The sequence below is a fragment of the Cetorhinus maximus genome, chromosome 17 (genome assembly GCF_964194155.1).
Source record: "Cetorhinus maximus chromosome 17, sCetMax3.hap1.1, whole genome shotgun sequence".
Lineage (NCBI taxonomy): Eukaryota > Metazoa > Chordata > Chondrichthyes > Lamniformes > Cetorhinidae > Cetorhinus > Cetorhinus maximus.
Window position 1 is genome coordinate 1,058,848 of NC_135895.1, and position 26,205 is coordinate 1,085,052.

Here is a 26,205-nt window from a genome sequence, read left to right on the forward strand (position 1 = left end):
CAACCCTTACATCCCTCCCTATCTCTGTAACCTCCTCCAGCCCCTACTCCCCTCCCTACCTCTGTAACCTCCGCTAGCCCCTACAGCCCTCCCTATCTCTGTAACCTCCTCCAGCCCCTACTCCCCTCCCTACCTCTGTAACCTCCGCTAGCCCCTACACCCCTCCCTATCTCTGTATCCTCCTCCAACCATTACATCCCTCTCTATCTCTGTAACCTCCTCCAGCCCCTACTCCCCTCCCTATCTCTGTAATCTCCTCCAGCCCCTACACCCCTCCCTACCTCTGTAACTTCCGCTAGCCCCTACACCCTCCCTATCTCTGTAACCTCCTCCAGCCCCTACTCCCCTCCCTACCTCTGTAACCTCCGCTAGCCCCTACAGCCCTCCCTATCTCTGTAACCTCCTCCAGCCCCTACTCCCCTCCCTACCTCTGTAACCTCCGCTAGCCCCTACACCCCTCCCTATCTCTGTATCCTCCTCCAACCCTTACATCCCTCTCTATCTCTGTAACCTCCTCCAGCCCCTACTCCCCTCCCTATCTCTGTAACCTCCTCCAGCCCCTACTCCCCTCCCTATCTCTGTAACCTCCTCCAGCCCCTACACCCCTCCCTACCTCTGTAACTTCCGCTAGCCCCTACACCCTCCCTATCTCTGTATCCTCCTCCAACCCTTACATCCCTCCCTATCTCTGTATCCTCCTCCAGTCTCTACACCCCTCCCTATCTCTGTATCCTCCTCCAACCCTTACATCCCTCCCTATCTCTGTAACCTCCTCTAGCCCCTACACCCTCCCTATCTCTGTAACCTCCTCTAGCCCGTACACCCCTCCCTACCTCTATAACTTCCTCTAGCCCCTACACCCCTCCCTATCTCTGTAACCTCCTCTAGCCCGTACACCCCTCCCTATCTCTGTAACCTACTCCAGCCCCTACACCCCTCCCTATCCCTGTAACCCCCCTCCAATCCCTATGTCCATCCCTAACTCTGTAACCTCCTCCAGCCCCTATGTCCCTCCCTACCTCTGTAACCTCCTCCAGCCCCTATGTCCCTCCCTATTTCTGTAACCTCCTCCAGCCCCTATGTCCCTCCCTATCTCTGTAACCTCCTCCAGCCCCTATGTCCCTCCCTATCTCTGTAACCTCCTCCAGCTCCTACGTCCCTCCCCATCTCTGTAACCTACTCCAGCCCCTACACCCCTCCCTATCCCTGTAACCCCCCTCCAATCCCTATGTCCATCCCTAACTCTGTAACCTCCTCCAGCCCCTATGTCCCTCCCTACCTCTGTAACCTCCTCCAGCCCCTATGTCCCTCCCTATTTCTGTAACCTCCTCCAGCCCCTATGTCCCTCCCTATCTCTGTAACCTCCTCCAGCCCCTATGTCCCTCCCTATCTCTGTAAACTCCTCCAGCTCCTACGTCCCTCCCCATCTCTGTAACCTCCTCCAGCCTCTACGTCCCTCCCTATCTCTGTAACCTCCTCCAGCTCGTATATCCCAGTGTCGACTGAATGTCAGCACGAATTCGATGAATCGAATGGCCTTCTTCTGTGCCGTCATTTCTATTTAAATAATTACTCAAGAGATGTGGGCTTCGCTGGCTAGGCTAGCATTTATTGCCCATCCCTAATTGCCCTTGAGAAGCTGGTGGTGAGCTGCCTTCTTGAACTGCTACAGCCCATGTGGTGTAGGTACACCCACAGTGCTGTTAGGAAGGGAGTTCCACGATTTTGACCCAGCGACAGTGAAGGAACGGCGATATATTTTCAAGTCAGGATGGTGAGTGACTTGGAGAGGAACTTCCAGGTGGTGGTGTTCCCATGTGTCTGCTGCCCTTGTCCTTCTAGATGATAGTGGTTGTGGGTTTGGAAGGTGCTTTCTAAGGACCCTTGGTGAGTTTCTACAGTGCATCTTGTAGATGGTACACCCTGCTGCTACTGTGCGTCAGTGGTGGGGGGAGTTAATGTTTGTGCATGGAGTGACAATCAAGTGGGCTGCTTTGTCCTGGATGGTGTCGAGCTTCTTGAGTGTTGTGGGAGCTGCACTCATCCAGGCAAGTGGGGAGGATTCCATCACACTCCTGACTTGTGCCTTGTAGATGGTGGACAGGCTTTGGGGAGTCAGGAGGTGAGTTACTCATTGCAGGATTCCCAGCCTCTGACCTGCTCTTGTAGCCACAGTATTTATATGGCTAGTCCAGTTCAGTTTCTGGTCAATGGTAACCCCCAGGATGTTAATCGAGGGAGAATCAGTGATGGTAATGACATTGAGTGTTAAAGGATGATGGTTAGATTCTCTCCTGTTGGAGATGGTCATTGCCTGGCACTTGTGTGGTGGGAATGTTACTTGCCACTTGTCAGCCCAAGCCTGGATATTGTCCAGGTCTTGCTGCATTTGGACATGGGCTGCTTCAGTATCCGAGGAGTCGCGAATGGTGCTGAACATTGTGCAATCATCAGCAAACATCCCCACTTCTGACCTTATGATGGAAGGAAGGTCATTGATGAAGCAGCTGAAGATGGTTAGGCCGTGGACACTCCTGCAGTGATTTCCTGGAGCTGAGGTGACTGACACAGTCACTACACTTCAGAAGGGCCTCGCTAGTTACAGGTCTCGTTCTCCGATCCCCCCTGCGCTTGTTGATTTACATTGGCTACCGGGCCCGCAACAGGTTGGTTTTAGAATTCTCAGTCTTGTTTTCAAACCCCCTCACTAACCTCCTCCTCCCTATCGCTGTTAATGTCCCCCTCCTCCAAAACCCTCAGGCATCTCTGTGCTCCTCGAATTCTGGCCTATTGTCCATCTCCAATTTTAGTTGTTCCACCATTGGCGGCCGTGCCTTCAGCTGCCTGGACCCTAAGCTCTGGAATTCCCTCCCTAAACCTCTTCACCTGTTGATGCTGCTTAAAACTGAACTCTTTGACCAAGCTTTTAGTGATCTGATCTAATCGCCCTTCTATGTGGCTCCTGTGAAGCATTGTGCAGTGTTAAAGATTAAAGGGGCTATGTGAATATAAGTTGTTGTTGTAAAGCACTTTGGGCTGGTCTGAGATTGTGAAAGTTGCTGCAGAATTGAGAGTCTGTCATTAATCTCCCACCTGACAGTGCATAAACCAGTGAACAGGCAGTGAACAGGCAGTGAACAGTCAGGCTGTCACTGAAAAGATGTCACATTCAGTGAGGTTTTGAATCTTTCTGGTTTGCTTTCTCGCTTTACTTCTACTCCTGACTTTTTACAGAACCCCCAGGACTGGGTTACACAGCTCACGGCCTGAGCACACCCTGTGTTTCTGAAATTTCACATGGACTTCCTACAGCACTGACTCCCTGACCAGATACAGCTCTGTCTGCAATACCTAATATCCCATCAGTTAACTGAACATGACCCAGATCACCCCGCAATCTTCCATACACCAGTGAATACAAGTCTAGTCCAGTCTGTCCTGACAATTTAAACTCTCACACCCCCAGTCTCATTCTGCTCTGCACCCTCTCTGAGGCCAGTGTCTCCTTCCTGAGGTGCGGGGCCCAGAACTGAACCCAGTTACTCCAGATTGGATCTGAGCAAGTTTCTAGACAACAGAACCTTCCATTCCCTCCCTTTGTGTTCCAGACTCTGAGATAAAGATCAACGTTCCATCAGCTTTCTTGTACCCGTGACAGGAGTTATACTCACAGTCTCGCCTCTCTGTCCGGGATGTCCTGGCAATCCATCTTTACCCGCTGGGCCCTGGAAAACAAAATGCTCCCTCCATTAAATCCAGATCCCAGGGAGAGACGAGGTATATTGTGAGATTTATAACTGAGTGTTTAAATGGTCCAATCCCTTTCATAGAACCATGGGCTGGAATTTAAAGCAGGTGAGGAGGGTCTTGCCCCCAGACTGGGGAGCCAGCCAGAATCCCGCATTGCCTCTGTCTGGGAAGACTTGCTGAACCAAGTGCGCTTAGCTGGGCAGAGGCAGGCAGGCCTCCCCAGGACAATAACCACGGGGGCGGGAGTCCTGCCCATTGAGAGCCGCTGGCCAATCAGGGGCCGACTGCTCTTCATCGTTCAGTGTTGCCACGGGAGAGACAGGGGGTGGCTGAGGGACCCCAGCACAGTGAGTGATGTGGGATGGGTTTGACAGGAGGGTGGGGGGGTTGCGGGGGTGGGGGGCTGGGGGGCGGGGGAGGGTGCTACAACAGGGTGGGGGTCGTGGGGAAGAGGGGAGGGGTGTTGGCAGCAAGGACAGGGGGTTTGGCCCTCAGCGATCCCCACCCTGACCCCCCCATCCACCCCCACAATTTCCAACACCAGGTCCTTTGATTAGGTTCTGAGTGCCTTTGAACAAGGAACCCACGCCCCCCCCACATAACTCCCCCTCCCCCATACACACCCCACCCCCAGACAGGGAGCCTGAAGGAAAACATGCCAGGGTTGACTCATCCATGTCCCCGTATGGCAAACCCCACCCCACCCAGGTAAGCTTCTCAGTTGGTAGCAGGGGGCAGGGAAACTGCCCACACTTCACCTCAGTGGAGATGGGTAGGTGGTGTGGTCCCCCCCATGGCACCCTCCCTCCAGATAAAATACACCCCCTGCCACCAAACTCACCTCAGGGAAGGCATTAAATTCTGCCTATTGAACAGCACAACACAGAATGAGGCCATTCAGCCCATTGTGTCTGTGCTGGCTCTTTGAAAAAATGATCCAATTAATCCCACTCTCCCTGCTCTATCCCCATATCCCTGCAAATTTTCCCCTTCAACTATTTCTCCAATTCCCTTTTGAAAGTTATTATTGAATCTGCTTCCACCGCCCTTTCAGGCAGCGCCTTCCAGATCACAACAACTCGCTGTGTAAAAATAAATTCTCCTCATCTCCCCCTCTGGTTCTTTCACTGATTCTCTTCAATCTGTGTCCCTCTGATTACCGACCCTCCTGTCACTGGAAACAGTTTCTCCTTATTTACTCTATCAAAACCAGGAGTGGTCGGGAGGAGGGAGAAGATGAGGGGAAGGGTGGCTGGAGGGGGAAGCGGGATGGGAAGGGGGATGTGGGGGTCAGAGTGGGTGGGGAGGCCTAAGGGAATGGGAGGAGGTGGGTGAGAGAAGAGGAAGGGGTAAATTATCTGCCAAATTAGAGAAGCTGTAGTGAAAAACCAGTGGGTGGTTATTATTGCTTTGGGTGGCTCCCCATTCCTTTGGGATACTCCAGATCCAAACATGAAACTCTCAGGCTTCTCTCCCGAGAATAAGCAGCAAGACTGTCAATCCAATCTCTGCATATTCGTGTTAGGTGCCAATGATCTCATTGGGCCTGTTAACTTGGGCAGGTGGAGGTTGGGGTGATCCATTGGACTTGTTGCAGCCAAACTGAAACCAGGCCTGATTTGGAGCCTTTGGCAGCAGCGAAGGCAAATGAAAAGGGACTGGTTTACTTACAGGAGGCCCTCTCGGTCCGGCAAATCCTGTTGGGCCCTGGGGTCCTTGAGGTCCCTGAAACACAAACAGAACAAAGATGAAACATTGAGGACCTGGGTGTAGCGTCTAAAGCCCTCTGGAAGCACAGCTGCAATAATGGTCGACCATGCCTCCCCACCCGAGTCCCTTCTCCATTACCCGGAACCTTCCATTTGATGCAGAAGTCCCGCTGTTTTGGGTGTTCCCTGAGGCACCAATCTGGAGATATCTAATGGTTCCACATGATGGTGTGGTACAAAGGGAGAGTGGAGATCTGTGGATCAAGAGGCTGATCGTTTTATATAAACCCACAGCACAGAAACTGGCCACTTGGCCCAGGGGCTTCATGCTGGGGTTTGGGCTCCACTCACACCCTCTCCCACCCCTTCTTATCTCAACATATCCTTTGGTTCCTTTCTCTGCTCTGTGTTTATCCAGTTTCCCCTTGAATTGTAATCTCACATTCTCTTTATTGAGGGGAGGACCAATAGGAGACGAATGAAGTTATTTCCAGCTTGCACAAACTCGAACAACGGGGAGTCTACAAACCAGGGGTGTGTCCAACTCCTCCTCAAATGTATCTTTACTATTCACCCCAACCACTCCCTGTGGTTCACCACTATTCACCACTGTCTGGGTAAAGAGGCTTCTCCTGAATTACTCTCAGGTTTACACTGAAGGCCACCATTCCTACCACAGAGTACGTGTCTGTCCTGGGCAACAGTGAACCACAAGCTAGTTTCACACTGTGCCCAATTCCTTCTGCATTAACAGTCACTGGAATGGACAATTAGAAGAACTGTTAATTCCTCATCGCACAAACTTATCCAAAATTTTCCATTTTTAATTTGTTTACAGGGTATGTGCATCACTGGCTGGGCCATCATTTATTGCCCATCCCTAATTGCCCTTGAGAAGGTGGTGGTGAGCTGCCTTCTTGAACTGCTGCAGTCCATGTGGTGTAGGTACACCCACAGTGCTGTTAGGGAGGGAGTTCCAGGATTTTGACCCAGCGACAGTGAAGGAACGGCCGATATATTTCCAAGTCAGGATGGTGAGTGGCTTGGAGGGGAACTTCCAGGTGGTGGTGTTCCCATCTATTTGCTGCACTTGTAGTAGTCATGGGTTTGGAAGGTGCTGTCTAAGGAGCCTTGGTGAATTCCTGCAGTGCATCTTGTAGATGGTACACACACTGCTGCTACTGTGTGTCGGTGGTGGAGGGAGTGAATGTTTGTGGATGTGGTGCCAATCAAGCGGGCTGCTTTGTCCTGGATGGTGTCAAGCTTCTTGAGTGTTGTGGGAGCTGCACTCATCCAGGCAAGTGGGGAGAATTCCATCAAACTCCTGACTTGTGCCTTGTAGATGGCGGACAGGCTTTGGGGAGTCAGGAGGTGAGTTACTCGTCACAGGATTCCTAGCATCTGACCTGCTCTTGTAGCCACAGTATTTATATGGCTAGTCCAGATCAATTTCTGGTCAATGGTAAACCCCTGGATGTTGATGTTGATTGAAAAGTCTAATTAACATATGGAATGATACAGCAGTGGTATCATAAAATCATAAGGAGCAGGAATAGGCCATTCAGCCCCTCGGGCCTGCTCCACCATTTGATAAGGTCATGGCTGATCTGATTGTGATTTTGACTCCACTTTCCTGTTTGTCTCCCATTACCCTTGATCCCCTTGTTGGTCAAATGTCTGTCTAACTCAGCCTTGAATATATTCAATAACCCATTGCTCGCTGGGGAAGAGTGCTCCAAAGACTAACAATCCTCTGAGAGAATAAATTCTTCTTCATCTCCATCTTAAATAGGAGACCCCTTATTTTTAAATCGTGCCTCCCGATGCCAGACCCCTCAATGAGGGGAAACATCCTTTCAGCATCCACCCTGTCAAACCCACTCAATAAATGTTTCAATAGGATCGCCACTCACTCTTCTAAACTCCAATGGACACAGGCCCAGACTGTCCAACCTTCCTTCATAAGATAACCCCCTATTCCAGGAATCAGCCAAATGAAGATTCTCTGAACTGCTTCCAATGTAAGTATATCCTTCCTTAAGTAAGGAGTCCAAACTGTACAAAGTAGTCCAGGTGCAGCCTCACCAATGTCCCGTGCAGAATCCCTCCATAACAACGTCTGACTTCACCCCTGCCTTTGCTGTTGAAACTCTCACCCATGCCTTTATTACCCCCAGGCTTGGCAGCACAGTCCTGGCTGGTCTCCCATCTTCTCTCTATACTTCAGGTCATCTAAAACTCTGCTGCATGTGTCCTAACTCAGGCCAAGGCCTGTTCCCCTATCATCCCTGTGCTCACTGACCTACATTGGCTCCCAGTTAAACAACACTTTGATATTAAATTTCTCATCCTTGTTTTCAAATCCCTCCATGTCATCTCCCCCCACCACCTCAGTAATCTCCTCCAGCCCCTACAACTCTCCGAGATCTCTGTGTTCCTCCAATTCTGGCCTCTGGAGCATCCCCCAATTTCCATCACTCCACCCTTGGTAGCCTTGCCTTCAGCTGCCTGGGAACCCAAACTCTGGAATTCCCTCCCTAAACTCACTCTTGCTTTACGATGCTTCTTAAACCTACATCTTTGATCAAGCATTTGATCAGCTGCCCTAATGACTCTGTGTGGGGTTCGGTGTCAGATTGACATTCCTGCCAAGAGCTTTGGCACAGTTTATTACATTAAAGCTGCTGCATAAATACAAGTTGTGTTGTCAGGGTGCGTTCGGTCAGTTGGTCAGAGACTGACTGTGCACTCAATCTCAGAACAAAAGACAACCAGCAGATCCAAATATGTTTGACACTGGCTCGGTGACAGGAGGTTCAAAGTTCGGCAGCTGATGGGAGCTGAGTTCCTGTTAACATCTGGAAGATGTGGGAGTGAGTACATACAAACATATAAACATACAAACATACAAATTAGGAGCAGCAGTAGGCCACGTGGCCCCTTGAACCTGCTCCACCATCAAATAAGATCATGGCTGATCTGATTGTGGTCTCATTTTTATTTTCCTGTCGACCCAATAACCTTTCACTCACTTGTCAACAAGAATGTTTAAAACTTAACCGAATCTCCCTGAAGCAGCTCTGTGTCTCAGGGAGGTCCCTGTGCTCTTTCATGTGCATGCACGAAAGAGCGCAGGCCCCAACTCACGGAATCCCCCCCACCCCGGCCGCATAGGGAGCGCACAGCGCTTCCAGGCGAGCGTCATGCTGGGTGGGCCTTCATTGGCCCGCCCACGTAAAATGGCGGCACATCCCCAATCGGGGGCGCCAGTAGGGTTCGCGCCCACCTCCACCTGCCCCCACACAGCCACCCCGACAGGGGGGATATTTCTGCCCACTGACTTTTTGTGGTTCATGTACCGTCAGGACACTCAGGTCCCTCTGTACCCCAGAATTCTGTAATCTCTCTCCATTTAAATAATTTGCTGCTTTTCTATTCTTCCTGCCAAAGTGGACAAGCTCACATATTCCCACATTATACTCCATCTGCCAATTTTTGCCCACTCGCTTAACCTATCTACATGCCTTTGCAGACTTCTTATGTCCTCTGCACAACTTACTTTCCTAACTATCTTTGTGTCATCAGCAAATTTAACAACCAAACATTCAGTCTCTTCACCCAAGTCATTGATATAAACTGTAAACAGTTTAAGCCCCAGCACTGATCCTTGTGGCACTCCATTCATCACATCTTACCAACCCGAAAATTACCCATTTATCCCTACTCTCTGCTTCCTGCTGGCTACTCAATCCTCTATCGATGCTAATATGTCAACCCCTACACCATGAGCTCTTATTTTATGTAGTAACCTTTGATGTGGCTCATTCTCAAATGCCTTCCAGAATTCCAATACACCACATCTACAGGTTCCCCTTTATCCACCTTACTTCTAACTCCTGCAAAAAACTCTAATAAATTAGTTAAACATAATTTCCCTTTCACAAAACCATGTTGACTCTGCCCCGATTGCATTGAGATTTTCTAAGTGCCCCTCTATGGTGTCCTTATGAACAGATTCCAGCAATTTTCCTATGAGAGATGTCAGGCTAACTGGCCTGTAGGTATTTGCTTTCTGTCTCCCTCCCTTTACTTGAATAGAGGAGTCACTATTTTCCAATCTGATGGGAGCTTTCCAGAATTTAGGGAATTTTGGAAAATTAAAACCAATGCATCCACTATCTCAGCAGCCACTTCCTTTAAGGCTCTAGATTGTAGGCCACCAGGCCCTGGGGAATTGTCAGCTTTTAGTTCCAATAATTTTCTCAGTGCCCTTTCCCTGGTGATTGTGATTGTTTTAAGTTCCTCACTCCCTTTCTCCTCTTGATTTACGAGTATTTCTGCGATGTTATTTGTGCCTTTAGCAGTGAAGACAGGCACAGAGGGTCATCATTTCTGAGCTTCAGGGCAGGGCATTTGGGAGGTTACCCCAAGATGCGCTGGGAAACCCCTCTCACCTGCCCCCGCCAGAGGTTCCCAGGTAAGGATTGCCCGGCAATTGCCGAGAAGTTCAAACTTCCGCTGGGCAGTTGCTCTCTGAGGACCATCCATTAATTTGATTTAAATCACAAACTTCAGATGGTTCTGACTGCGTTAGAGCAATATTTACCCAGGAAATGTTGGAAGAATTAAAACCACTTCTAACTTCTGGATGGCTCTAGCACTGACCTACCCTAACCCACCCCATTCCCCATGGGACACCCCCCAATTGCCCACCAGACTCCCCCCACCCCCAACTAACACCCCCAACTGCCCACGGGACTCCACCCAACCTCCTGACCCCCCAGAGGACACCTGACTAACCCCTGACCCCCCAAGGGACTGACCCCAACCTCCCCACGACCAACACACCCCCCCGAATACATTCCCGAACCTCAAGGGAATCTCCCCCCACTCTCCCCACTGCTACACACCTTCCTGGCTACCGCTCCCGACCCACCATGGGACTCCCTCCCCCACCCCTCCCCCCGACTATCGTACCCCCTCAGCCCAACCCAACACCCTTGTGCCCACCAACACAACTTTACCTGACCCTCTCTCCCACCCCCGGTTTGCCTCGACCTGACCCAATCACCCCCTCCGGGACCCAAGTTGACATGACCCAATTCTCCCCAACCCCACAGGCCTAGCCTGACCTGACCCAACTCCCCCCACCAGGCCTGACCTGACAACCCCCCCAAGGCCCAACCCCGGCCCGATCCCCGAGCACCCCCCACCCAGGCCCAATTCAACTTGACACCACCTCACCCCACGCTCCAGGCCCTGGCCCATCCTGATGCCCTCCAAGCCCAACCCAACCACCCCCACCCACAATCCTACCCACTTATCTTCTCCCCGGCTTGTCCAAGAGGTTGGATATTTAAACTTACCTGGTTTGTGGCTGTTAAAAAGAGGGTGTGGCTAACCTACCTTTGACTGAGCTGCCTTTGACAGTAGGCCTCGGGAACTCGCTGCACTGGAGTGATCTCGCCGGCCTGAGCCGGAAGGTTGGGCGAGATAGGGGCACTTCATTTTAAAGTAAGAAACTAGGAGTGGAGTGGCAATCAGGCTCAATTGCAACTCCAGAAATTACAGCCCAAAATATCTGCTCCACACTTTCATCATTTCCTTGTTTCCCATTATCAATTCCCCAGACTCACTCTCAAGAGGACTCACGCTAGCTTTAGTTACGCTTTTCCTTTTTAAATGCTTATGCAAAACTCTGACTATCTGTTTTTATATTTCTAGTTCGCTTTGTCTCATACTCTAATTTCTCCCTCCTTATTACTTGTTTAGTCATTCTTTGCTGGTTTTTATATTCTGTCCAATCTTCTGACCTGCCTCTAATCTTCACGGAATTGTACGCTTTCTCTCTCAGTGAAAATAATAACTGGGAACGAGATGGAAATTCATTCTGCCAAGGTGACCAACTGTTCTTCCAACTCTGATTTTCCCTCCCATCCTCTCACTGAGTGAGTAGCCCAATTGGAACCAATTCCCTAATCTTCAGATCATCGGCGCTTGATGTGGGATTGAACCGCCCGGTGACTCTTCCTCATCATTGTGGAGACGTGATTGCTTACCCTTTCCCCAGAAGTTCCAGGCGGTCCATCGTTGCCAGAGGTTCCCTGCAGACAAAGAGACAATGATCTGTAAACCTGCCCCTCAGTGCAGTTGATAAAGGATTGAATAATCTGGATTATGAGTGAGGTATCTCAATGATACCAGGAAGAATGTACCTTTGGTCCTGGTTTGCCTGTGGGACCTCTCGGACCACGACCTCCACGTGGACCCTAGAAAAATAGTCACAAAGTGAAATTTTCACAGGAGACTTGAAATAATGAAACAGAAATAACTGAGTCAGGCTTTCCTGTTACCAGTGCAGTGAGTTTAACACTCACTGTTATTAGAGTGTAAATGACCCAGTGACGTTCAGTGAGGAAGAGAAACACCGGGGAGTGTGAATCACCACAGGGTGTTGGAGGATTTGTCACATTCCAATATTAAGCTCATAAAAACAGAATCTTGTATTCAACCTCACTGTGAGTTATGAGAAATTTCTGGATTTTCCCATTAATTAAACTTGCTGCGGAAATTTAGGGCTGGAACCTAATAACGTAAGGAACCTGTTAAAGAGAAGATTTATGTTCTTGCCACTCGATCTCTCTAGTCCAGAGAGGGAACATCTGAGATAGTTTACTCACATTCAACCAGTTAGTCAATTGTTCTTAGAGATTTATACATTTTTCATTTGCTGCCCTACTTTTCCTTTCTGTCTCTTTTATTTCTTTCCTAATGCACTATTTCTTTCCCTTTATTTCTCTTTCTGGGCCTGACTTAACTCGAATTCATCCAATTTCCATTTTTGCCACTTCTGTTTCTTGCAATCTCATTGGATCACATTGATTACAGAAACAGACTGTTCTTCTCATTGCCCACTCGATTCACAGGGACTTTAGAAGCTGGGGGATTGTTCTCCTTAGAGCAGAGAAGGTTAAGGGGAGATTTAATAGAGGAGTTCAAAATTATGTAGAGTTTGGATCGAGTAAATAAGGAGAAACTGTTTCCAGTGGCAGGAGGGTCGGTAACCAGAGGGACACAGATTGAAGAGAATCGGTGAAATAACCAGAGGGGGAGATGAGGAGAATTTATTTTTACACAGCGAGTTGTTGTGATCTGGAAGGCACTGCCTGAAAGGGCGGTGGAAGCAGATTCAATAATAACTTTCAAAAGGGAATTGGAGAAATATTTGAGAAGGTGAAACTTTTCATGGCTTTGGGGATAGAGCAGGGGGAGTGGGACTAAATGGATACTCTTTCAAAGACAGACACAAAGGGCTGAGTGGATTTTCTCTGTGCTGTAGGATTCTCTGACTCGATGGGCAGGATTTTCCCCTGGGCTTTGAGGCCCTGACATTGGGATAAAATGGGGGTCCTGAGCCCGCAGTTGTTGCAGTGACAGCAGCTCAGCCATTTCCCTGGAGATGGTTTCCTAACCCACCATCTCTGGACTCATTCAAATGAAGGATGGTGGGTGGGCTCCAAATACTGCTGGCCCAATCAGAAGGCCAGGAACTCAGGGGCTTCAGCAGCCCCAGCAGGAGGGCATGATGAGTTTTAAATTAAAATTCAGAGGGCTCTAGGGCCTAACTGTCAGGCCCCTCTGGATGACCCATTGGGACTGTGGGCAGCCTTCCCTGCTCTGCCCCTTATTTGGGCTAGCAATGGACTGAATGGCCTCCTTCTGTGCTGCAAGATTCAATGGTTCACTGGATTATGTTTTCACTGGAGATTCTGGGAATCTTACAGCACTGGAGGCTATTCAGTCCACCATGTCAGTGCTGTTACTCCCACTCCCCCTGCTCTTTCTCCAAAAGCCCTGTAAATTTGGCCTCTGCAAGTACTTATCCCATTGGCTTTAGAAAGTTCCTACAGAATCAGATTCCACTGCGCTTTCAGTTAATGCATTCCAGATCACAGGAACTCTCTGCATGAAAATATTTCTCCTCATCTCCCCCTCTGGTTCTTTCACTGATTCTCCTCAATCTGTGTCCCTCTGATTACTGACCCTCCTGTTACTGGAAACAGTTTCTCCTTATTTACTCAAAACTCTTCCTGATTGTGAATACCTCTATCAAATCTCCCCTTAACCTTCTCTGCTCTAAGGAGAACAATCCCAGCTTCTGCTGTCTCTCCACATTAACTGAAGTCCCTCATCCCTAGTCCCATTGGAGTAAATCTCCTCCGCACCCTCTCCAAGGCCTCGACATCCTTTCTAAAGTGCATTTCCTCTTTCTTCACTGGCTGGGACAGCATTTATTGCCCATCCCTAATTGTCCTTGAGAAGGTGGTGGTGAGCTGCCTTCTTGAACCGCTGCAGTTCATGTGGTGTAGGTACACCCACAGTGCTGTTAGGGAGGGAGTTCCAGGATGTTGACCCAGTGAAAGTGAAGGAACGGCGATATATTTCCAATTCAGGGTGATGACTTGGAGGGGAACTTCCAGGTGATGGTGTTCCCCTCCAACTGCTGCCCTTGTCCTTCTAGATGGTTGTGGTCATGGGTTTGGAAGGTGCTGTCTAAGGAGCCTTGGTGAGTTCCTGCAGTGCATCTTGTAGATGGTACACACTGCTGCTACTGTGCGTTGGTAGTGGAGGGAGTGAATGTTTGTGGATGTGGTGCCAATCAAGCGGGGCTGCTTTGTCCTGGATGGTGTCGAGCTTCTTGAGTGTTGTGGGAGCTGCACTCATCCAGGCAAGTGGGGAGTATTCCATCACACTCCTGATTTGTGCCTTGTAGATTATGGACAGGCTCTGGGGAGTCAGGAGGTGAGTTACTCTCCGCAGGATTCCCAGCCTCTGACCTGCTCTTGTAGCCACAGTATTTATATGGCTAGACCAGTTCAGTTTCTGGTCAATAGTAACCCCCAGGATGTTGATAGTGGGGGATTCAGCGATGCTAATGCCATTGAATATCTTGGATGCAAACTTCATTTGAATCCTAACTAGTGATTTAGAAAGGGTGAAGGATAACTTTTTTTTTAAATTCAGTGTGTCTGTTTGTACAAACAAGAATCCCTTACACTTCCTTACCCACCTCATCAACATGTCCTGCCACCTTCAAGGGTTTGTAAATACGCAGCCCCCGCCCACTGGACCCTCTGCTCTTTCACCCTCCTCACAATCCAACCCTTTGGATTATTTGGCAATCATGTTCCCGCTAAAATCCATCACTTCACACTTATCCACATTAAATTGTGCCAATTTTCCCAATCTGTCTGTTTCTCTCAAATCTGCCCCTGCCCTGCACACTCTTTACTACTTTATCAAATTTTCCATCATCCACAAACTTTGAAACTATTCCCCAAACACAGAGCTAGGTTCTTTACATAAAGCCAGAAAATCCATTGTTCCACTAGTGACCCCGGGGTGACCCAATGCACAATTCCCTCCTGTCAGAAAAATATTGATTTAGTCACCATTAGCTTCTCTCCCGTATCCCTTAGCCAATCATGTACCCAAATTATCCGGCCCATTCATCCCCCACTTCTTTTATTTTATCAATATCTATGTTATTCAACCTTTTACCTCATGACTCTTAAAAGTCTAGATTGCTGCGATTTGGTCCTATTTAAATATTAATGGTCTCTAATTGGATGAGCATATGAATTAGGGGCAGGAGTTGGCCTTTCTGTCCCTCGAATCTGTTCCATCGTTCAATAAATTCATGTCTGATCCGATTGTGGCCTTGACTCTACTTTCCTTCCTCCCCCCTATAACCTTTGACTCCCTTTTCAAACAAGAAACCATCTAACTCAACCTTACAGATCTTCAATGACCTTATCTCCAGAGAGTGAATAAGAATGATGTTTCCGACTGTGCTCAGAGTGACAGATACTTACTGTTGGACCTCTCTGTCCCCTCGGGCCAGATTTGCCAGGAACACCCTACCATAAAAGAGAAAATAAGATTCATGAGGATATTCTTAAAAAACACAGGAAGACAGGACAGGCCAATCATTACACATTTGACCAGTCACCAATTCCAAATTCCACCCACTTTTTCAAGCTCACAGCTATAGTTCAGTGAGGAGCACTCTCACCACATCTACAAACCAACTCCAAATACTAATAATCCACGATGATAATCCCAGGGAGCACTGCACTGTAGGCATTCAGTACTGAGGGAGTGCTGCACTGTCAGAGGGTCAGTGCTGAGGGAGTGCTGCACTGTCAGAGGGTCTGTATTGAGGGAGTGCTGCACTGTCAGAGGGTCAGTACTGAGGGAGTGCTGCACTGTCAGGGGGTCAGTACTGAGGGAGTGCTGCACTGTCAGAGGGTCAGTACTGAGGGAGTGCTGCATTGTCGGAGGGTCAGTACTGAGGGAGTGCTGCACTGTTGGAGGGTCAGTACTGAGGGAGTGCTGCACTGTCAGAGGGTCAGTACTGAGGGAGTGCTGCACTGTCAGAGGGTCAATACTGAGGGAGTGCTGCACTGTCAGAGGGTCAGTACTGAAGGAGTGCTGCACTGTTGGAGGGTGAGTCTTGTGAGAGTGATGGATTATCAGACTGTCAGTACTGAGGGAGTGCTGCACTGTCAGAGGGTCAGTACTGAGGGAGTGCTGCACTGTCAGAGGGTCAGTACTGAGGGAGTGCTGCGCTGTCAGAGGGTCAGTACTGAGGGAGTGCTGCACTGTCAGAGTGTCAGTACTGTGGGAGTGCTGCACTGTCAGAGGGTCAGTACTGAGGGAGTGCTGCACTGTCAGAGGGTCAGTACTGAGGGAGTGCTGCACTGTCAGAGGGTCAGTACTGAGGGAGTGCTGCACTGTCAGAGGGTCAGTACTGAGTGAGTGCTGCACTGTCAGAGGGTCAGTACTGAGGGAGTGCTGCACTGTCAGAGGGTCAGTACTGAGGGAGTGCTGTGCTGTCAGAGGGTCAGTACTGAGGGAGTGCTGCACTGTCAGAGGGTCAGTACTGAGGGAGTGCTGTGCTGTCAGAGGGTCAGTACTGAGGGAGTGCTGCACTGTCAGAGATGACATCTTTTGGAAAAAGACATTAAATTGTAGCCCAGTCTGCCTTCTCAGGTGGATAGAAAGGATTGCATGGCATTGTTTCGAGGAAGGGTAGAGAAGCTCTGCCCAGTGTCCTGGAGCCAATATTTATCCCTTCACCAACATCATTAAAACAGATTATTAGGTCATTACATTGCTATTTTTGGGATCTTACTGTGCATAAATTAGCTGCCGGGTTTCCTACATTACAGCAGCTAGTACACTTTCAAAATACTCCACTGGCTGTGAGGAGCTTGAGAATGAGTGGAGGATGTGACAGGCACTATAGAAATGTCCTACTACAGGCTGCAGCAGTAAGCGATGTTTCTGCAATGTCTTTTGTTAACATGAAGAGAAAGCAGGCTGCCTTTCCCTTTCGAGTCTCCAACCTACTCAGGAGTTTGATTGGCTAACTCTCCAAGGAGAAAGTGGTCATACTGCAGTAATCACTTCAACCAATGCTCCACTATCATCAGTTATTGAGCAGATAAAGTCTGGAAGGACTGTGAAACTATCTGCGCTGATTCTACCCAATCTTAATGACAACAGCTCCCTCAGTGGGAGGGTCAGATCAAACTCACTCTGACCATTTAATGTTTTCAGCAGCGATAGAACCACATCCCCGAACTGTGGCAATTAATGGCGGCTCTAGCAGCCTCGTGTTTCCATTAGTAAAACTGCTTCTCTCTGTCCCCTCCACACGCACCATTATTTACACAATCAGCCAGCAAACACTCTGACCTCTCGTTAAACTGCTGCCTTAATCGAAAATTCAATTCCACTCCTGAGTTCTCGGACTCTTTGATTACTTTTTCAGACTCTGAAAGCCTCCTGTGACTCCCAGTAAAATTTAACCCTCTCCTGGCCACATCTCCATTCTTTACAAAATGGTTGTGACGTTTGCATCTCCAGACTCGACTATTCTAGCCTCTCATCTTTTACTCTCCATAAAATTCAGCCCTTCTAAAACCTGTATGTGCCTGTATCCTAACTCGCACCAAGTTCCATTCACCTATCTCCCTTGTTCTCACTGACCAACACTGACTCACCATCCATCAACACCTCAATTATAAAATGCTCATCCTTGATTTCAAATCCCACCATAACCTCACCCCTCCCTATCTCTGTAACCACCTCCAGTTCCACACATTTCCTTCAATTCTAGTTTAATTGCTATATGATTGGCAACTGTGTAAGTGAGTGTGTGTGTGAGAGTGAGTGTGTGAATGTGAGGGTGAGAGGGTGAGAGTGTGTGTGAGACAGAGAGAGAGAGAGAGAGTGAGTGTGCATGTGTGTGCGCGCATGAGTGTGAGAGAGTGAGTGTAAGAGTGAATCTGAGTGAGAGTGAGAATATGTGTGGGAGTGTGAGCATGTGTGTAAGTGTGTGTTTACTTGTGTGTGTGTGTGTGTGTAATTTTGACAGTGTGAATGTGTGTGTAAGTTTGATTGTGTGTGTGCGTGTGTGAATGAGTATGTGAAGGTTTGATAGTGTTTGTGTGTGTGAGAAGGTGTGTGTTCAGTTTGATAGGGTGTGTATGTGAGAGAGAGTGTGAGAAAGTGAGCGTGTGAGTGTGTGTGTGTGTGCAGTTTGATAGTGTGTGTGTGTGTGTGAGAGAGGGAGAGTGTGAGGGAGTGTGCGTGAGAGTGTGTGTGTGTGTGAGAGAGGGTGTACACGTGAATGTGTGTGTGTGTGTATGCGTGTAGGTTTGATAGTGTGTGTGTGTATGCGTGTAGGTTTGATAGTGTGTGTGTGTATGCGTGTAGGTTTGATAGTGTGTGTGTGAGTGTTCAATTGTCTCCTTCTGTACTTTGATCTAAAGGGTCTTTAGGAAGCTGTAAACAATTTCTGCTCATCATTTATTGATTCTGGATTGATTGAAACCTCTTTCATCTTTTACTACACAGAAGTGTTGCAGGGCCTTCAGCACTTACAGTACAGCCTGGAATTGAGACCAGGTCTAATTAATCCTGGGAGATGTTTGACTCATGGACAAATTGCAAAATCCACTGGCAAATGGGTCGGTGCAGATTGATTGGCTGAATAAATGCTCTCATCCAACAATAAATCCACCTTACCCTCGCTCCTTTCTCTCCATTTGATCCAGGAAATCCTGGGAATCCAGTCGATCCCTGACAAACAGAAGCAAACAGATGTGAGGACAGAGGACAGAGATTGCAAGGTTCAACAGTCCAACTATCACTTGGAAGCTGATTGTTTATTTCTGCCTCAAAATAATCCTCCCTTGCTTGCAAAAATATTTCATTTTATTTTATATCCTAAGCCACATCATAAACCTACTCTCTTCTACCAATTTGTAATTCACTGGTTAGACCCCAGTAGGAGGATTGTGTCCAATTCCGGACTCCACACTTTAGGAAGGATGTCGAGGCCTTGGAGAGGGTGCGGAGGAGATTTACTCCAATGGGACCAGGGATGAGGGACTTCAGTTAATGTGGAGAGACTGGAGAAGCTGGGATTGTTCTCCTTAGAGCAGAGAAGGTTAAGGGAAAGATTTAATAGGGTCATTCCTTGAATTCCCTACTCCGGAGAGCTGGGGATGCGATGTCACCGAGTATGTGCAAGAGATGGTATTAGAAACTAAGGATGCAGGGATAGTGTGGGAAATTGAAGCTAAGGGAGAGGATCAGGCATAACTTAGTTGAATGGTGGAGCAAGTTCCGGGGGCAGAATTGCCTCCAGCTATTCTCATTTCTTAAGCTTTTTTGTTCTTATGACACAGATTGAAGGGAATTGGTAAATGAACCAGAGGGGGAGATCAGGAGAATTTATTTTTACACAGCGAGTTGTTGTGATCTGGAACGCGCTGCCTGAAAGGGCGGTGGAAGCAGATTCAATAATAACTTTCAAAGGGAATTGGAGAAATATTTGAAAAGCAGAAATTTACAGGGCTGTGGGGAAAGGGCTGGGGGAGGGGGTCTAATTGGATAGCTCTTTTAAAGAGCCAGCTCAGACACGAGGGACAGAATGGCCTCCTCCTGTGGTCTATGATTCAATAGCCACAGAGTTTTCAGTCATCACTGATGTTGTTCTTTTGTCACGATGACAAATATACCTCCATCTGACTCCTCCAAACACTTACAGTTCTAGTTAATATCTTACCCAACTAATAAAACTTTAATAGGCTTCAAAAGTTTTCAGATAACTATTGGGTCATTGCAAATTCACTGCATTTATTAATCAGGAAGGAATTGAAACACTTACCAGACAGACTGAAATCCTGATTGCATTTGGAGGATGAGCACATTATTAAATCATATGTAACAGGGGTCAATGTAAATGGTACAATTTTAAAGGGGGCACAGGAACAGAGAGAGCTGGGAGCTTGAATACACAAATCAAGACAGGTCGACACACTCTCCAAAGCTTGATAAAATGATACAGCACAAAAGGAGGCCATTCAGTCTCATGAACATCTCTTTATTTCCTATCTCTCTGAGGCCTAGCTCCACCCTATCTCTGTAATGTCCTCCAGCCCCACAACCCTCTGAGATCTCTGCACTCCTCTAAATCTGGCCCCCTGTGCACCCCCCAATTTTAATCGCTCTACCATTGGCGGCCATGCCTTCAGTTTCCTGGGCCCTAAGCTCGAGAATTCCCTCCCTAAACCTCTCCGCCTCTCTCTGCTGCTTTAAGATGCTGCTTAAAGCCTCCCTAATGCCCAAATATCTCAGTATGTGAGACGGAGTTAAATTTTGTTTAATAATGCTGTTATGAACTGCATTGCAACATTGTGCTAAATACTCTGGATAAAGACAGGGTTGTTTATAATGTAAATCTTCCCCCTTAACTTTCTCTGCTCTAAGGAGAACAATGCCAGCTTCTCTTAGTCTCTCCACATTAACTGAAGTCCCACATCCCTGGTCCCATTGGAGTAAATCTCCTCCGCACCCTCTCCAAGGCCTCGACATCCTTCCTAAAGTGCAGAGCCCAGAACTAGACACCTTCTGTGCTGTAAGATTCAATGAAAGTGAAGGATGGATAGTCAGTTCTATCACAAGACAGAAACATTAAAGAATGGTAAACTTAGACTTTAACTGGATCTGGAATAAATTTTGATTTATGCAGAACATTGACTTCATTCCTGAGTGAAACTGGAGCAGGATCTTGATGAATGAGGATAAAATTGCCAAATTGTAATTAGAGATGATTTCAGAGGCTCTCTCTCAGCGAGTGAACTGAGCCACAATTTTTCAACTGTCTGAAATTCAGTGTTTTTTTTATTTTATTCAGTGATGTGATACCAAATACTGCACAGCCATTTCTTAAACACAGCTAACCACAGCTCTGCATCGCTTTTAACTGAGTGTTTCTCCAATTATTGAGTGGGCACAGACAGGAGCAAGAGATTCATCACCAATTATTACAGACAGCACATTAATAATCTCCAGTGTTCAGTTATTGGCAAGATTTCTGCTGGTGTCAGTGTTTTAGTGATATCATTAACATTGGGGGGATTATCCTTGGGGTTGGTAAGGAATATTGGAAATGGCTGTCTAATTATTTAGAAGTAATCTTTCTGCTGTGTTTACAATATTACTAAAGAGGCCCGGGGGTAAGATTGATTGTAAATGACTGTGTGAAAGAAAATTGTTGATCAATTTGCATCAGTTACAATTTCTGTTTCCACTTAAGTCGATCGGGAGAGGTATTCAGCTGTGACTGGCTGTCACTCATTTTAGTGTATCACACACAATCAATATTACCCACCCCACTCCCCTCAGCCCCAGCCCCACCTCCACCTCGACCCACACACCCACCGAGTGACTAGTGATAAACGTATTGTCCTGTTCAAGACCAGAGGGGTCACTCTCACTCACCATCCCGACCATCACATGATCCAATGATAATGGAGTTATTAACCAATCACAGTGATCGACCTCTATCAGTGAATCTACAACACCCACAGACATGGGGCTTCAACCTTGAGGCAAATATGAGGAGTCAGGAAAATTCCCGGCTTGGCCTATCCCACCTCGGGAGAAAGTGCCATCAAAGGTGGGATCTTCATTGCTGGGGGATCGCGGGTGCAGGATGGAGTCGGGTCAGCTGACCTGATAGGAAATACAGAGGCAGCCACAGGGGCTGTCGGCTGTGGGGGTGGGCTGTTCATAAAGCCCACCTTGGTGCTGTGGGACTTTGTCCAGTTAAAAAAAAACAAAGACCCTCTGTCCCTCACCCCACTTCACCCTCCAAACACTCTCCATGCCCCACCTATGCCAACTCATGCCTCCTACCCATGCCCATGTCCCCTCATGCCCCCATGCCAAGCTCTGCCCTTTCACCCAACCCCTCAGGCCCCTCATTCCCCATATGTCCCCTCATTCCCCATATGTCCCTCTTCTCAACTCCTCAGGCCCATCATGCCCTCTATGCCAAGCTCTGGCCCTCCACTCACCCCCTCAGGCCCCTCATGACCCCTAAACCAAGCTTTGGCATTTCATGCCCATTGACCCACTGTAGAACCAATGAACCCCATAGTGTATAGTGGTATGTGTAAAAAAAAATAAGCTTTTTAAAAAGTAATTTGTTGATAACTTTCTCCTATGCTTGAAAAAAGTCTGGACTGCAAGCTAATAAATCTGTCAATTGAGCAGGCCGTTTGAAGTTTCAAAAACCCCAAACCCTTGAAACCACTGACCTTGTGTAAACAGACACAATGAAATTAGCCACAGAGCTCAGGGAGTCTGAGTTAACAATCAGACAATGTTTCCTTCAGGGAAAGAACACCCACCCCAGCGGAAACATTGTCAGATTGACAGCACAGGATCTCTGAGGTCAATTTCACAATGTTTATTTACACAAGTTAAGTGGTTTTTCAAGGGTTTGTGATTTCCGGCATTCGAAACTTCAGAGGGTGATTAACACTTTTATTAGTTTGCAGTCCAGACTTTTTCTTTCAAGCAGAGAAGAAAGTTATCAATCGATTATTTTTTTTCAAAGCCTTTTGTTACATATCACACCATACACTATGGTGTTCATTGGTTCTAGAAAGTGTACAGTGGGTCAATGGGCATGGGAGTGCCATGCTTGTCATAGAGGGCATGATGGGTCTGAGGGCATGGGTGGCGGGTCAAAGCTTGGAAAAGGGGGCATAACGGCCCTGAGGGGCTCAGTGGCGAGGGTGGAGGGTGTAACTTTACTTAGGAGCCATGAGAAGGACATTTCGACTTATCTTTTAAAAGATCCCCTCATGCAGATTAGGGCTAATGACTCCTCTGAGGCGCCGTGAACATTACATTTTTTTTCATTCATTCATGGGATGTGGGCTTCGCTGGCTGGTCCAGCATTTATTGCCCATCCCTAGTTGCCCTTGAGAAGGTGGTGGTGAGCTGCCTTCTTCAACTGCTGCAGACTCTTTAACAACCTGGCCCGGCTCCATGAACATTGTGGGGGAGTAGGACACGCCTGTCTCCGCAATGGAGCCGGCCAGGTTAGGAATGCTGGATGCAGGTTTTGACGAGACCAGCCTGCATGCTTTAAATGCACCTCTGCAACGGCACAGCCCTGGAATGGGGTCAGGAACGTGGAATCAGGACATGCCCGCCATTTTTGAAGGGTTCTGGAGTCATTCCGCCTTGGTGAAAATCCAGACATGAGGTGCGGGAAACCCCCAGTGGCAGGGAAGCTTTGGGAACCATAGGGCCAAAGTCACCTGTTCCTCCCAAACTCGCTCCACTCACCACACGTCAGGTCTCCAATTAGTCAGATACTGGAGCCCAAAATGTTATTTTCTGGGAGAAACCCCTCTCACTTGCAATATCGGTAACACAGCCTGGCCAAGGGAAATCTTTGTCACCATCAACCTCAATCTTTGAGCTCTGGAATTCTCATTCACACAGTGAATTGATACTAAATGACCCTGAAACTACAGCAACGCTCTGCGCATTTCTGAATTCCATTTTGTCATCTTCTCGTAGTTAAATTGGATAAAGATTTCATTGTGCCTGAACATCTCAGGGGAGGTTACAAAGTGCTACCTTCACGCTGTGATTACAGAGTTATCAAAAACCTTGTCTGGAGAAGGAGTGACTCACCTTTGGACCTTGTCTCCCTGGATATCCGGGCAAGCCTGGAACACCGAGCTTTCCCTGAAATAAGACAAACATTTCTCAGTCACAGCATCACACTGGCTACTTGGCAGCAAAGATTAGGGGCACCATCACAGTGACAATTACCCGGAATTTTTCACAAAGCTGTGGGCCAATAAGCTGCTGTGCTTCCCAAAGCAATTCTTCATATGGTAATGTGAAATTGGAAACATAGGAACGGAAAGAGGCCATTCAGCCCATCACGTCTGTCCCACCATTCAATCAGGTGACCTGTATCTTAATTCACTCTATCCAACTTGGCTCCATAAACCCTTAATTTCCTCAACAAAACTCTATCAATCCCATTCTCGAATGGTACAGTTCTCTCCCAGCATTGACAGCTTTTTGGGGAAGAGGGTTCCAGATTTCCATTCCTTACATGTGAGGAATTGCTTCCTGACATTGCCCCGGAATGGCCTGGCTCCACTTTTAAAGTTCTGCCCCTTGTTCTGGACTCCCCCCATTCCCACCACAAACAGGAGAAATAGTTTCTCTCTATCTGTCATGTCAAATGCTTTAAACACTTGAACACCTCGATCCGATCACCTCCAAATCTTCCATAGCTGAGGGACTTGGCATTTGCCCCCATCGTTTAACCTTTCAATGACTGTCAGTGGGAGTAGAATTGAGCCTGTGCTCCCAGGCACAGATATCCCAGGTAGCGAGGAGGTCAATTGGCCCATTGAGCCTACTCTGCTGGGCCAAATTAATCCCGATTCCACAGCTTTACCCCATTTCCACAGAAGAAACTGTCCAGCTTTAATGTTGTCTACAAGATCCATAGGTTGTGGTTGAGCCACACTGGGAATGCCATGTTCTATCTCCACAAAGATTCCCAAAGGTGGTATCAGAACTTAACGGTTATAAATATCAGGAAAAATTGAACAGGTTCAGGCACTTTTCTCTAGAAAAGAGGTGAAATAAAAAGAGAAAATGCTGGAAATATTCAGCAGGTCCGGGAGCTTCTGAGGAGAGAGTTAATGTTTCAGTTTGATGTCCTTTCATCAGCACCTGCAGTAATTTGCTTTCCTAAAACTGTGGGGCGGCATGGTAGAGATTTTTAAGATTATGGAAGAGTTTAATAAAATAGCGCTGGAAAGATGTGAGGGTGTTCAGGGCTGTCAGGGTTAATGTGGGACTCGGGATACAGTACCACCCACATTATGATGCAGAGAGTCACATGGGAGGAGCAGAGTGGAGTGATGAGTCTGGTAGAAGTCAGCATGAAGGTAGCAGCCAGTCAGACCTGTATCCTGTGTCTATGTTTGTAGTTATTATTAATAAACAGTTATTGTTCAACCAGGAAAGCCTCTGGGCCTCTTCATGCAACAAGGGAAAACCTTACAACAGGGGTGACCAGAACTAGAGGCCAGAAATATAAGATAGTCACTAGCAAATCCAATAGGGAATTCAGGGGAACTCCTTTACCCAGAGAGTGGTGAGAATGTGGAATTTGCTTCGTGTGTCAGCTGTGCCTCAGTTGGTACCATGCTTATCTCTCGAGTCACAAGTTTCTAGGTTCAACGCCCATTCTAGGCTTGAACACAAAAATCAGCACAGACGATCCAGTGCAGCACTGAGGGTGTGCTGCACTGTCAGAGGTGCTGTCTTTTGAATGAGACACTAAACAGAGGCTCTATCTGCCTGCTGGGTGGATGTTAAATGTCCCATGGCACTGTTTTGAACAAGAGCTGGGGACTTAACCCCGGTGTCCTGCCCAATATTTATCTTTCAACCAACATCACAAAAACAGTTTATATGGCCATTATCACATTGCTGGTTGTGGGATCTTGTTGTGTGCAAATTGGCTGCCACATTTCCTACATTACAATAGTGACTCCACTTTAAAAAGTGTTTATTTAATTCATCCACAGGATGTGGGCTTCGCTGGCTGGGCCAGCATTTATTGCCCATCCCTAATTGTCCTTGAGAAGGTGGTGGTGAGCTGCCTTCTTGAACCGCTGCAGTCCACGTGGTGTAGGTACACCCACAGTGCTGTTAGGAAGGGAGTTCTAGGAATTTAACCCAGTGACAGTGAAGGAACGGTGATATATTTCCAAGTCAGGATGGTGAGTGACTGGTGGTGTTTTCACGTGTCTGCTGCCCTTGTCCTTCGAGATGGTAGTGGTCGTGGGTTTGGAAGGTGCTGTCTAAGGAGCCTTGGTGAATTCCTGCAGTGCATCTTGTAGATGGTACACACTGCTGCTACTGTGCATCGGTGATGGAGGGAGTGAATGTTTGTGGATGTGGTGCCAATCAAGTGGGCTGCTTTGTCCTGGACAGTGTCAAGCTTCTTGAGTGTTGTGGGAGCTGCACTCATCCAGGCAAGTGGGGAGTATTCCATCACACTCCTGACTTGTGCCTTGTAGATGGTGGACAGGCTTTGGGGAATCAGGAGGTGAGTTACTCATTGCGCGATTCTTAGCCTCTGACCTGCTCTTGTAGCCACAGTATTTATATGGCTAGTCCAGTTCAGTTTGTGGTCAATGGTAACCCCCAGGATGTTGATAGTGGGGGATTCAGTAATGCCATTGAACATCAAGGGGCGATGGTTGAATTCCCTCTTGTTGGAGATGGTCATTGCCTGACACTTGTGTGGCACGAATGTTACATG

At 47.8% G+C, this 26,205-nt stretch overlaps 1 protein-coding gene across 1 annotated transcript in view; it reads right to left on the reverse strand.

The window, feature by feature from the left end:
* LOC144692126 (uncharacterized) overlaps positions 1–26,205 on the reverse strand; it is a 161,816-nt gene that overhangs the window by 122,436 nt on the left and 13,175 nt on the right. The window contains exons 5-11 of the mRNA XM_078560623.1: positions 23,538–23,591; positions 18,558–18,611; positions 15,335–15,379; positions 11,675–11,728; positions 11,519–11,563; positions 5,422–5,475; positions 3,672–3,725 (exon numbers count right to left, since the gene is read on the reverse strand). Of these exons, the coding sequence (XP_078416749.1) occupies positions 3,672–3,725; positions 5,422–5,475; positions 11,519–11,563; positions 11,675–11,728; positions 15,335–15,379; positions 18,558–18,611; positions 23,538–23,591 (360 nt within the window). The remainder of the gene's footprint in view (positions 1–3,671; positions 3,726–5,421; positions 5,476–11,518; positions 11,564–11,674; positions 11,729–15,334; positions 15,380–18,557; positions 18,612–23,537; positions 23,592–26,205) is intronic.